This window comes from Oncorhynchus tshawytscha, linkage group LG19 (genome assembly GCF_018296145.1).
Source record: "Oncorhynchus tshawytscha isolate Ot180627B linkage group LG19, Otsh_v2.0, whole genome shotgun sequence".
In the NCBI taxonomy this organism is placed as follows: Eukaryota; Metazoa; Chordata; class Actinopteri; order Salmoniformes; family Salmonidae; genus Oncorhynchus; species Oncorhynchus tshawytscha.
Genome location: NC_056447.1, coordinates 571,638 through 585,937, shown reverse-complemented (window position 1 = coordinate 585,937; position 14,300 = coordinate 571,638). Strand labels below are relative to the sequence as shown.

The window sequence follows — 14,300 nt, the reverse complement described above, 5'->3', positions numbered from 1 at the left end:
CTACTGAAGGTCATGGTCTGAATATGAGATACTATGAGATCCCATAGGCCAGGAGAGTAGAAGCTTAGCGCTCTTCTAATAGTTTTTTTTTTGAAAGGAGATTAGTCTTAAAGACCCCCTACTTGATGTCCCACTGATACATCCCTTATCACTTAGCCTCACTGCAGCACTCTCCAAAGTTGTATCAAGACAAAAGTACAAATAGATTATCCTATTACATTTTTTTTTTTTTTATCGCTTTGGTACTATTTTCATAAGTATGTGGTAAAACTCAAAACAGATCATCATAAACACATTTTTTTTCTCTCACAACTTTAAGCACATTTTCAATTGACTAAGTACATCACACAAAATCACACAGTAACTTTTTGACCTAATCACTGTTCTGTCTAGAAATACCTTTCATATCAAGTAATTGCCTTTCACAATGCAATGCTCAGAATACTTTTCATATTCATATTCTCTTCTCATTTGTTTAAAGACATTTGACCATCACTTAATCCAACAGCGTTTAATGGTTTAAATGACTTAACCGTTTGGTAAACCTATAGATTTTAAACTGGTTTGTCTACTATATATGTATTTTGAGAACTACAGAAATAAAATGTACAATCGTGGCCAAAAAAATGTGAGAATGACACAAATATATATAATTTCAAATATTAATTTCCACAAAGTTTGCTGCTTCAGTGTCTTTAGATATTTTTGTCAGATGTTACTATGGAATACTGAAGTATAATTACAAGCATTTCATAAGTGTCAAAGGCTTTTATTGACAATTACATGAAGTTGATGCAAAGAGTCAATATTTGCAGTTTTGACCCTTCTTTTTTAAGACCTCTGCAATCCACCCTGGCATTCTGTCAATTAACTTCTGGGCCACATCCTGACTGATGGCAGCCCATTCTTGCATAATCAATGCTTGGAATTTGACAGCATTTGTGGGGTTTTGTTTGTCCACCCGCCTCTTGAGAATTGATCACAAGTTCCCAATGGGATTAAGATCTGGGGAGTTTCCTGGCCATGGACCCAAAATATCGATGTTTTGTTACCTGAGCCACTTAGTTATCACTTTTGCCTTATGGCAAGGTGCTCCATTATGCTGGAAAAGGCATTGTTCGTCACCAAACTGTTCCTGGATGGTTGGGAGAAGTTGCTCTCGGAGGATGTGTTGGTACCATTCTTTATTCATGGCTGTGTTCTTAGGCAGAATTGTGAGTAAGCCCACTCCCTTGGCTGAGAAGCAACCCCACACATGAATGGTCTCAGGATGCTTTACTGTTGGCATGACACAGGACTGATGGTAGTGCCCACCTTGTCTTCTCCGGACAAGCTTTTTTCCGAATGCCCCAAATGATCTGAAAGGGGATTCATCAGAGAAAATTACTTTACCCCAGTCCTCAGCAATCCAATCCCTGTACCTTTTGCAGAATATCAGTCTGTCCCTGATGTTTTTCCTGGAGAGAAGTGGCTTCTTTGCTGCCCTTCTTGACACCAGGCCATCCTCCAAAAGTCTTCGCCTCACTGTGCGTGCAGATGCACTCACACCTGCCTGCTGCCATTCCTATGCAAGCTCTGTACTGGTGGTGCCCCGATCCCACAGCTGAATCAACTTTAGGTGACGGTCCTGGTGCTTGCTGGACTTGGGTGCCCTGAAGCCTTCTTCACAACAATTGAACCGCTCTCCTTGAAGTTCTTGATGATCCGATAAATGGTTGATTTAGGTGCAATCTTACTGACAGCAATATCATTGCCTGTGAAGCCCATTTTGTGCAAAGCAATGTTGCCGACACGTTTCCTTGTAGGTAGCAATGATTGACAGAGGAAGAGCAATGATTCCAAGTACCACAATCCTTCTGAAGCTTCCAGTCTGTTATTCAAACTCAATCAGCATGACAGAGTGATCTTGTCGTCTTGTCTTGTCCTCATCAACACTCACACCTGTGTTAACAAGAGAATCACTGACATGATGTCAGCTGGTCTTTTTGTGGCAGGGCTGAAATGCAATGGAAATGTTTTTGGGGGAATTCAGTTCATTTGCATGGCAAGAAGGACTTTGCAATTAATTGCAATTCACCTGATCACTCTTCATAACATTCTGGAGTATATGCAAATTGCCATCATATAAACTGAGGCAGCAGACTTTGTAAAAATGTATATTTGTGTCATTCTCAAAACTTTTGGCCACGACTATATGTTTGCAAAGTATAAACTTCTAAATTTCATGCATCCATCAGCTTTTACCAACAATCGCCCACCTTTCAAAGACACACCATGTATTTAGGAAACATTTTTGCCTTTTGAGAAACAACGACTGGGTGAAACAACTGCGGGCCGAGTATGTTCAGGTACAGCACTATATACTGTGTTACTGTTACTGTTAATGCATATGCTGTTTCACAATATCATACTGAAACTATACTGTAAAAATAGCTAATCAAATACATTTTTAAAAGGTGCTTGATGCTGCTGTGAACCATTACTTGTATGTCTTTGTTGATGAAGCATCAACCTGGCCAAAACCCAGTGGGCGGAGCCTCATCGGCCAACGGGCAACCGTCCAATTGCCTGAACAACGTGCGGGAAACATTTTAATGTGCGCAGATATCTCTGAAGATGGTGTGGTAGGATGTAGGCAATTACTTGGATCCTATAGTGCTGCACACCTCATTGTGTCTCTCAATAAAATTGAGCTGGCCTGTCAAGGTGAAGGGGTCACCTATGTCATTGTATGGGACAATGTCAGGTTCCAACATTCAGAAGTGGCCCAGGAATGGTTTTGGGCCCATTCGTGACCCTACAGTGACCCTACCTTTCCCCATACTCTCCTCAACCTTATTGAGGGTCTTTTTCAGCATGGAGGTTGAAGGTATATGGTCGCCATTCCCAGGAGCGTGCCAAAAGGTTTTTCTCGTGGTGCATGAAGAATGAGGACATTCACTGTGATGTGGATGAGAATTTAAGGTCAAATACTCAAGACGGGCTGGATGCAAATTAACCACGCATTGTTTTATTTTAATTTAATTTGTTTCATTTAATTTCTTACATTTGAATTTAGAATGTACACCTATATTACAATTAAACTCAGCAAAAAAAGAAATGTCCCTTTTTCAGGACCTTGTCATTTAAAGATAATTCAAAAAAATCCAAATAACTTCACAGATCTTCATTGTAAAGGGTTTAAACACTGTTTCCCATGCTTGTTCATTGAACCATGAACAATTAATGAACATGCTCCTGTGGAGCAGTCGATAAGACACTAACAGCTTACAGACGGTAGGCAATTAAGGTCACAGTTGTGAAAACTTAGGACACTAAAAAAGCCTTTCTACTGACTTTGAAAAACACCAAACGAAAGATGCCCAAGGAGGCATGAGAACTGCAGATGTGGCCAGGGCAATAAATTGCAATGTCTGTACTGTGAGGCACCTAAGACAGAGCTACAGGGAGACGGGGCGGACAGCTGATCGACCTCGCAGTGGCAGACCACGTGTAACAACACCTGCACAGGATCAGTACATCCGAATATCACACCTGCGGGACAGGTACAGGATGGCAACAACAACTGCCCATCAGTGCTCAGACTGTCCGCAATAGTCTGAGAGAGGCTGGATCAATTTGGAGGTTGAGGGTCCGTCATGGTCTGGGGCGGTGTGTCACAGCATCATCGGACTGAGCTTGTTGTCCTTGCAGGCAATCTCAACTCTGTGCGTTACAGGGAAGACATCCTCCTCCCTCATGCGGTACCCTTCCTGCAAGCTCATCCTGACATGACCCTCCAGCATGACAATGCCACCAGCCATACTGCTCGTTCTGTGCGTGATTTCCTGCAAGACAGCAATGTCAGTGCTCTGCCATGGCCAGCGAAGAGCCAGGATCTCAATCCCATTGAGCACGTCTGGGACCTGTTGGATCGGAGGGTGAGGGCTAGGGCCATTCCCCCCAGAAATGTCCGGGAACTTGCAGGTGCCTTGGAGGAAGAGTGGTTTAACGTCTCACAGCAAGGACTGGCAAATCTGGTGCAGTCCATGAGGAGGAGATGCACTGCAGTACTTAATGCAGCTGGTGGCCACACCAGATGGTGGCCACACCAGATACTGACTGTTACTTTTGGTTTTGACCCCCCTTTGTTCAGGGACACATGATTCCATTTCTGTTAGTCACATGTCTGTGGAACTTGTTCAGTATATGTCTCAGTTGTTGAATCTTGTTATGTTCATACAAATATTTACACATGTTAAGTTTGCTGAAAATAAATGCAGTTGACAGTGAGAGGACGTTTCTATTTTTGCTGAGTTCATATCTGAAAATAACATGGTTGTTTTGCATGAATGATTGTAGAGGTTGTCATCATTGATCACACCTTTTATTACACATTGATTAGATATTATGTAAATGATAGGTTTTCTGTCAGTTTTGTTGTGTATTGCCTAATGTGAACTGTAATGCACTGTAGCATATGTGACTTTTATCACTTCTAAGGGCAATTTGAAACATCTCTGCATTGTTTGTTATTGGCTAACTGGTATTCAAAACGGCTACATTTAGAAGAGATCATTATGTTGTGTTTTGGTGATTAAACCAATGTTCTCATTACATTTCACAAACTATTATTTTGAATCAATGTTTGTGGTGAGAGATTTTTACAATCCAAATGAATGCACATCGAAAGGTTTTTAATGAAAGACTGACTGGGTTACAAGTGTGAGCTGTTTGACGTTTTGTACTAAGAGTTGTGAAAATGTACCACATACTTGTGAAAATAGTACCAAAGCGCTTAAAAAAAATCATAAAGGTGTGTGTGTGTGTGTGAGTGCGTGTATGTATCTGAGCATGCTGTGCATTTGTGCCGTGTGTGTGTTCATTCGGTAATGCTCCCTCCTGCTTAGTGGTGCTCCTGTGCCAGAGTGCCACATTGCCAGAGTGGCCGGGCGGGATTTGGCTTGGCAAGCGTGTTTATGTTGGAGGGGAGTATCAGGCTTCATTAGATATCCCAGTCCAGCACTGCCTTTGCTAAAAAAACGTTGGGGCTTTTATTTATCATCCACTGATTGGATGGACAAGAGCCTGTCTCCAGAAATCACTATAATCCTCTTAGATAAAACAAACCCCTCATCCAATCCTCCGCTTCGATCCCCCCTCGCTCCCTCCCTCCTCCTCTCTACTTTCCCTCCATCCACCCCTCCCTTCCTCTCACTCTCCTATCCCCATCTCGGTTGGGGTGGGGAGTTTTAATCCAACTAGGTTACGCCCTAAATTTGATGACAGAGTAGGCAGCGTCGGAATGCCGACAAATCAATGGCTGCTGCAAGCCTCCCTCCCATCATTTTTCTGTGGGTTATTTTCATCTCGTCGTTGTCAGTGTGACGGCACGTCTGTCTGGTCTGTGCATAACCTGTTCATCTGCTCTGGTATTCCAGAGACCAGGAAAGGATCCTTCACCGCCAGGATGCAGAGAGGAACTACAGTATCTAGATCTTGTGAATGACCACCATGCAACTTTTGATGAATACCTCTTAGAGTGTCGTCTTCATGGTTGATCGACTGGTCACAGTGATCTAAACAGTGCCTCTTCATTGTGTCATGTTGGAGTGTTTTGAGCTTCTCAACTTCTAACACTAGAAGGCAACACTTCTAACACCAACAGGAGAATGCTGTAGTGCTTTAGGATTGGAAAAAGGAGAGGTTGGCCTGTGGTTTTGAGAGAATGAGAAGATAACGAGAAAGACTTGGGGGATGACAGAATCCCGACTGCGGGTATTTACGGACTCAGAGGAGGACAGTATTCCGGTTCACATATTCAACACAGTCAAAAATGACGTCTTGGGGCTTCCACTTCCTTTAGCCGACATGAGAACACTTTCCCCCACAGACTCATTGGGATGTTCCTCGACACTTTCCTGAGGCTTGCTGATCCTGAGGTGTGTTGTCGTTGTTTTTTTGTGTGCTGACTGAGACATTGGAGAGGAGCCATAGATACCACCGGTACAGATGTCTTCCTCAGGCGACACAGTGGACCCTTACAGGATGGGACTACTACCCAGGGCTGACACAGTGGGCCCAGGCAGGATGGGACTAGGACCCAGGGCTGACACAGTGGGCCCAGGCAGGATGGGACTAGGACCCAGGGCTAACACAGTGGGCCCAGGCAGGATGGGACTAGGACCCAGGGCTGACACAGTGGGTCCAGGCAGGATGGGACTAGGACCCAGGGCTAACACAGTGGGCCCAGGCAGGATGGGACTAGGACCCAGGGCTGACACAGTGGGCCCAGGCAGGATGGGACTAGGACCCAAGGCTGACACAGTGGACCCAGGAAGGATGAAACTAGGACCCAGGGCTGACACAGTGGACCCTTACGGGATGGGACTAGGACCCAGGGCCGAGCCAGGTGGAGTAACGAACAGGCTGGGACCCAGAGGGACTCCAGCGGGGCTGAGGCTGGGCCTGTGGATCCTGTGTTTCAGCTGGTTCTGCTTCACTGCTCACGCTCAGATGAAGATACCACCTGAGACGTGAGTAGCCCCTTAGTGCTATCATGTAGTACTGCTCACCTCCAACAGTCTCTCCTTTAAAGTTTCTATTCATACAGGCTACTGAGGCTTTGTGTGTCAGCTACACCTCAGATGTGGAGGCACAAGGGGGCTAAATCTATCACTTGGTGCAGTGGTATTCTTACTGTACTATCTCAAATATATAATTCCCTGTTGGTCCAGCACTGTGTGATATGTAGCAATCCTCCAGTTGGCCTTTGATGTTGATGAGTCTCCACAGTTTTATCAGCAGCTTGTCACCCTGAGATTGACTTTTACAGTACCCTTCTAACAAATGTAATCGTTGCACTTGGAACATTTTTGAGGAAGCACATTTTCTGACCAGCCGAATCCAGCCATTTATAGTAGGGGGACAAAAGTGTCTGCTAAAAGGCATATAAGGAGGAGGATTTCTAGGTTGAACCTCTATTCCAATACGGTCTGTCTGACTGACTGGCTGGTTATTGTTGTTTATCTGCAGTTAGCTGCTGTTCGGTTTGTTTCAAGGCCTGATTACACATTGACCCTGATTCCTTTCTCCTCTGCCTCCGCTTCACTCCCTCCGCTATAATTGAACCCCATCCAACTGTCACCAAAATCACAGCACCTAAAAAGGTCCCATGAGCAAGGGAGATTAATCACGCTCGAGTCCCACACTCTGCACTCTGCTTGTCAGCCCGTCTGGCCCTGTGTTCACATTCATCTCTCATCCCACCATATTAGGGGACAGTGCCAGCGGTCAGCCAGGCCAGTTCCACAACATGATTTGATGTGATGTGATTCATCATCCGGCGTCAAAGCCAGGATCCCCCCCCCCCTTGCTTTCAGAATCCAGATTTTCTCAACTTGTGGGAATTCAGCCACCATTTTACTTTTGCTGGAAGAGAACAAACATCGTCATCGGGTCACTCAGTGTGCTGATGTGACGGAATGTTTGTCACGTGGTTTACTACATTACATTTTGCTTCATCCCATGTGGGACAAGGCGAGCCTTGTCTTTGTGATAAAATGCATTGCAGTTTCCCCAAGGCACAATGGGGAGTGCTGGCTGTTCTGTGCTTGTCTGTGTTTCTGTAGATTAGATTTTGTAGGCTAATACAGGGCTGGCGTTGGACAAACGGGATATTCTCCTGAGCTTACATACATTTAAATCCTTGAGTCAGGCCGAATATCATATTGATTGACCCAAAGCTGTCTCGCACTTCAAAGTTGCCAACAGCTTATTGCTGGCAGTTCCACTGGTTTTTAAGCCAGTGTGTTATAGATAAAATATACTTGACCCACTAACAGGCAACATTTGGCATAGGACGTCATTGTCTTGCTTTTGAAACTAGTAATAAATCTGACCATGATGAAACGAAAGACTCCATAATGACATCCTTGCAACTGGTTTTGCCAACCAAGTTAGCTTTTTACCAAGAAGCATTTCTCCCATAGGCTGCCAATTCCCAGTAAGCAGTGGTCAGTTCAGTCACTGCCAGTGGCTGTTTGTGCAGGAAGTGGTCCAAAGTGCCAGTCGTATGATCGGTTGACCACTGTTATTTTGCAGGACTCTGCCCTCACCCATTTGGGCCGGGCCAATAGGCAGGGGTATCACACCACATTGGTAGACAGATGGTCATGCAGACCGGAGTGTGTTGTCAGAGGAACCTCCTGTGAGCAGACCTGCATGTTAACTTGTACCACACTGGGTCCATCACTGCCTGAAGCCTCAGCGGGACTGTGGTAGTCTGATCCAAGGTGTTATCACTGCAGACCTGGATTTGATTTGATTTGAACGGTAGTTTTAACTGTGCTTTGCGGAAAGTAACTATTTTTCCCGGGGGAACCAAACAGTTACTTTGGAGGGTGACTCCAACTATTTGAAAACAGATCTCAGAAAGTGACTACTTTTCAAAACTATATTAATACCAATCTGAGAAAGCTAAAACTTTTTCAAAATATTTTAGTACAGATCACAGGAAGTTACTTCAATGAATGGCAGGGCTGTATCTGGAACTGCATGTTGATGATAGAAATATAATGAATAGAGCACACACAATCTCATATACTATTCCAATCTAGCTGACAGCCATATTTGATCTACACAATACATTTCTATCTGAACATTCGGTAAATGTCCATTCTCCTCAATGTCCATGAACCCAGGTGTATATAATCAAGTGAAACCAATTAACCAATGATATTTTGTACAGATAGGTATAAATAAGTTGTGACGCTCAACTACTGTATGGCTCTTCAACATGACACTGAACATTTATTTTATGATACTTGAAAAAACTGTAATTCAAAAGCCAATTGTAAACAATGCAAACAGAAAGTTGGATGCTTACACAGCAAATTCTGAAGTGTAATAAAATAAATAATTAACCGTGTTAAATCAACACCAAAAGTGTGGAGTCTGTGGACCCAAATAGACACTATTTCCCAGAGTGCATTGCCTTTCGAGTAAATTGTAGAGCTACCACGCATGACTATATTTGATAGTGACAGAGACATGTTTGTTGCATTCATCCATTTTCGATCCTATGGACTTCACCAATTGAGTTCCTAAGCTCTTACATTTTTTTAAACACAATCCCACACTAAATCAGGGATGGGCAACTTTGATGGGGGTGGGTGTCACAAGAAACCGGAACTCATCATGAGGGGCCACAGTTTTAGAGTTCCTTTTGTGCAGTTCTACACATTTTGCCATGAGGCAGAGAGAAGATTTTTCAAACTAAATTTCATGCACATTTTTAGTTTTCGTGTTAAATCTGTGCAATTCGTCACATTTTAATATGATATTTTAATATGATATCTGAGTGAGACTGACTAGAAAATCAATGGGGTCTAATCAAGGTCTAATTCGGCCTAGCTGGCCACTAGACTAACTTACCAAACAAACAGTTGGCGGATGCATTGTTACCTACCCTTACCACCTGGGGGCGGCCCATCAGGAAGTCCAGGATCCAGTTGCAGAGGGAGGTGTTTAGTCCCAGGGTTCTTAGCTTAGTGTTGAGAGTTGAGGGCAATATGGTGTTGAACGCTGAGCCAATGAATAGCATTCACACATAGGTGTTCCTTTTGTCCAGGTGGGAAATGGAAGTGTTGAGTGCAATAGAGATTGCATCATCTGTAGATCTGTTGGAGTGGTATGCAAATTGCAGTGGCTCTAGGGTTTCTGGGATAATGGTATTGATGTGAGCCATGACCAACCTTTCAAAGCACTTCATGGCTACAGACGTGAGTGCTATGGGTTGGTAGTAATTTTGGCAGGTTACCTTAGTGTTCTTGGGCAAAGGGACTATGGTGTTCTGCTTGAAACATGTTGGTATGACAGACTCAGTCAGGGACAGGTTGAAAATGTCAATGATTACACTTGCCAGTTGGTCAAGCCATGCTCGGAGTACACGCCCTTGTAATCCGTCTGGCCCCGCGGTCTTGTGAATGTTGACCTGTTTAAAAAGTCTTACTCACATCGGCTACGGAGAACGTGATCACACAGTCATCCAGAACAGCTGATGCTCTCATGTATACTTCAGTGTTACTTGCCTCGAAGCGAGCATAGAAGTAATTTAGCTTGTATGATAGGATCGTGTCACTGGGCAGCTCGCGGCTGTGATTGTCTTTGTAGTCTGTAATAGTTTGCAAGCCCTGCCACATACGACGAGCATCGGAGCCGGTTTTGTACAATTCAATATTAGTCCTGTATTGACACTTTTCCTGTTAGATTATTCGTCGGAGGGCATAGCAGGATTTCTTATAAGCTTCCGGGTTAGAGTCCCGCTCCTTGAAAGCAGCAGCTCTACCCTTTAGCTCAGTGTGGATGTTGCCTGTAATCCATGGCTTCTGGTTGGGGTATGTACGTTCAGTCACTGTGGGGACGATGTCCTCCATGCACTTATTGATAAAGCCAGAGACTGATGTGGTGTACTCCTCAATGCCATCGGAAGAATCACAGGACATATTCCAGTCTGTGCTAGCAAAACAGTCCTGTAGCTTAGCATCTGCTTCGTCTGACCAATTTCTTACTGACCGAGTCACTGGTGCTTCCTGCTTTAGTTTTTGCTTGTAAGCAGGGGGGATAGAATTATGGTCAGATTTGCCAAATGGAGGGCGAGGGAGAGCTTTGTACGCATCTCTGTGTGTGGAGTGAAGGTGGTCTAGAGTTTTTTCCCTCTAGTTGCACATTTAACATGCTGGTAGAAATTAGGTAAAACGGATTTGAGATTCCCTGCATTAAAGTCCCCGGCCACTAGGAGCGCCACCTCTGGATGAGTATTTTCCTGTTTGCTTATGGGCGTATACAGCTCATTGAGTTCGAGCTTAGTGCCATCATCGGTTTGTGGTGGTATATAGACAGCTACCAAAAATACATCTGAAAACTCTCTTGGCAAATAGTGTGTTCTACAGCTTATCTTGAGATACTCTACCTCAGGTGAGAAAACCTTGAGACTTTTTTAGATTTCGTGCACCAGCTGTTCTTTACAAACATATATAGACAGCCACCCCTTGTCTTACCAGAGGCCGTTGTTCTATCCTGACGAAAAGCTTCAAACCTGCCAGCTGTATGTTATTCATGTCACCGTTCAGCCACGACTCAGTGAAACATAAGATGTTACAGTTTATAATGTCCCGTTGGTAGGATATACGTGATTGTAGTTCGTCTATTTCATTATCGATTGATTGTGCGTTGGCTAATAGGACTGACGGTAAAGGTAGATTACTCTCTCGGCATCGGATTCTTCCAAGGCATCCGGACCGTCGTCCCCGATACCTCTGTCTCTTTCTCCTGCGAATGACGGGGATGAGGGCCTTGTCGGGCGTCTGAAGTAAATCCTTCCTGTCCGAATCGTTGAAGAAAAAGTACTAGTCCAGTACGCGGTGAGTAATCACTGTCCTGATATCTAGAAGCTCTTTTCGGTCATAAGACATGGTGGCAGAAACATTATGTACAAAACAAGTTACAAATAACACGACAAAACATACACAATAGCACAATTGGTTACAGCATCGTAAAACGGCAGGCATCTCCCTTGGCGGCATTCTTTTTAATGAGGTCGGGAGGAGCAAACAAATAGCATTACGCCTCATTCCATTTGATTTCCATACAACACCACATTGGTAGTCTGTCTGTTGACATATAAAGAGAGAGTTCTATAGGTGCCTTAAAATCATAGCTGCGGGAAGTAGGGGTGCTTAGGGTGCTGCAGCATCCCCTGAAAAATCTGAATAGAAAATGAATAAATCAGAAGTAGTGCACTGGGCCTTTACTTTACTACTATTAGCAGACCGATGTAGCCGTCTGTAGCGGGGGCAAAACATATTTCTCAGTATCCCGCGGCTATGCTTAAAATCCAATCATGTGCTTGAGGGGCACCTACATCAACCATGGACAGATTAAACAAATTTGGCATTACAGTTGTTCATGGCCTTTTTTGGCACATGGGTCCAGTCTGGGTTTTGAGTGTCATGTAGACAGCAAGGCCAACATCTTGATGATTATATTCTGTCATGGACAGGATGATAGATTATCTATCATCCCTCACTATCCATCACCTCTCTCTCTCTCTATCTCTCTCTCTAACTCTCTCTCTCAGGGTCCAAGATTGGGCAAATGTCCTTTCAGTGCAACTACGCGAGGCTACCACAAGATATTCGGGAGCTAACATTCTGCAAAAGGTAAAATATGGGTTTTATTTGGGGTTTCATCCCTAAACGAGAATGCGACCGAATTAACATCAACCATAGGACAGAAACAGCTCCACTTACCACACATATTCTCTGCCATTTCAACCCACTGATCACCATCTTCCCCATACTTTCCTTGTCTCATCACATGTCTCATGTGGAGCACCATATTCTCTTGTAACGCCACACACTAAAAACAAATGGTTCTCAATGATATAGTTCCAAATAAGGCTTATTTGGTTGGTAACCATAGCAGAAGGTTGTTTTTCTGAAGGTTCCAAATGGAACCTGTATGGTGCTATAAAGAACCTTGTCCTAAGGTTATATAAAGAACCATTAATAAAAGGTTCTATGTAGCACCCAAAAAGGTTATTTATACATGGTTCTTTATAGAACCTTATAGAACCTTTATGGATAATGGTTCTATAAAGAACATTTTTCAATCTCAAAAGTTAGTCTGGATTAGTAACCATATTATATTCTTAAAATGCCAGTGGATTCATTGTGTTTATTAACAAGTTGAATCAGGTGTGCTAGCTCTGGCACAGCTGGGGGTCCCTGAGGAGAGAATTGAGAACTACAGACTTAGTCAACTGTTTTCAATAGACACAAGGGCATACATCTTTCATAAGATCACTGGTCGTAGTCATACACACCATGCAATTGCACAACACCACAGATTACATAAACTGTAATGACACTCTCACTCACCGTTGAACCAAAAAAGTTGTGCCCAAACCATTCCCCAAAATATTCGAATGAGCTGCTGTCCCTACATTTTAATTATCACTAAAAGAGGAAAGAATGCTTTCTTGAACTACAAAGAACCATCAAAGGTATGGTATGGTTCCACATAAAACCATCACCCTTCCCAAAGAACCCTTGAGGAACCCTCCTTTTTTTGTAGAGTGGACTGGAGTGGAGTCAAGGGAAGGGAGATACTTGGCACAGCTAGTGGCCCAGGGCAGCAGACAAAGACACAGCTAGTGGCCCAGGGCAGCAGACAAAGACACAGCTAGTGGCCCAGGGCAGCAGACAAAGACACAGCTAGTGGCCCAGGGCAGCAGACAAAGACACAGCTAGTGGCCCAGGGCAGCAGACAAAGACACAGCTAGTGGCCCAGGGCAGCAGACAAAGACACAGCTAGTGGCCCAGGGCAGCAGACAAAGACACAGCTAGTGGCCCAGGGCAGCAGACAAAGACACAGCTAGTGGCCCAGGGCAGCAGACAAAGACACACATGGTACAGGGCAGCTAGGCTACAAATGCGATCACACTAATATAATGTAGGAACCAGGAACTCTTTACCATAATGACAATCATGATGTTGTGTCCTCCTGTACTTGTTTCAGATGATCATGTCCCAATCTTGTCTTTACTATTTAGTTTGTTTGCTTGTCTCTATTCTTAGTTATAATAATTACATTTCAATTTTCAACTACTATTTTATGGTATGCTGATGTAGTCTATGCTACGTACTGGATCTACCTCAATATGTGATATTCCTGACATTATGATGACCATTGTGTACTCATTGTCCCTGTGAATTGCCAGCATAGCTGAACTCTCTCCCCAACAGAGCTATTCAGTCATGACTCCTCTAATAGCTTCAGAATACACAGTATGACGCTTTCACCCTTCAGTATATGGCTTGCTTGGATTAATTAGGATTAGTGAGTGACTTAATCGAGTAATTAAGATACAAGTAAAGTCAGAGAGCTCTGTTTCGTCTTCAAATGGCTTTACCTAATGGCTCACACTTAGCTCTCTGAATCAATCAGGCCCAAGAGAGAATGATACGTGCCACGTTAGCATGGCAATGCTGCAATTGGAGCTGAATTTCATTTCCTGTACAAATAACGAAACCAGATGATCAAATATGACATATCAGACAAACTTACAGACGTGGTTGAACATCTCCCTTGTTCTTTTCAGAAATTCAGAGATGTAGAGTCCATTATCAAGATAGTGGACATCGATGGGAGAGCCCAAGTGAGGGACTTTTCAGAGGACATAGAGAGAATGCTGGGGTCCAAGATGAAGTCCGTTAAGGTGAGTACAAAGGTCAGATACAAGCCACACACACATGTTA

General features: G+C 43.8%; 1 protein-coding gene across 2 annotated transcripts in view; it reads left to right on the top strand.

Moving 5' to 3' along the window:
• The first annotated feature begins 5,348 nt into the window (after nucleotides 1-5,348).
• LOC112218193 (voltage-dependent calcium channel subunit alpha-2/delta-4) overlaps nucleotides 5,349-14,300 on the top strand; it is a 71,465-nt gene continuing 62,513 nt past the window's right edge. For both annotated transcript variants that reach the window (XM_024378791.2, XM_024378790.2), the window contains exons 1-3: nucleotides 5,349-6,515; nucleotides 12,119-12,200; nucleotides 14,144-14,260. In XM_024378791.2, coding sequence (XP_024234559.2) covers nucleotides 5,992-6,515; nucleotides 12,119-12,200; nucleotides 14,144-14,260 — 723 coding nt within the window. In that variant the 5' untranslated portion in view covers nucleotides 5,349-5,991. The remainder of the gene's footprint in view (nucleotides 6,516-12,118; nucleotides 12,201-14,143; nucleotides 14,261-14,300) is intronic.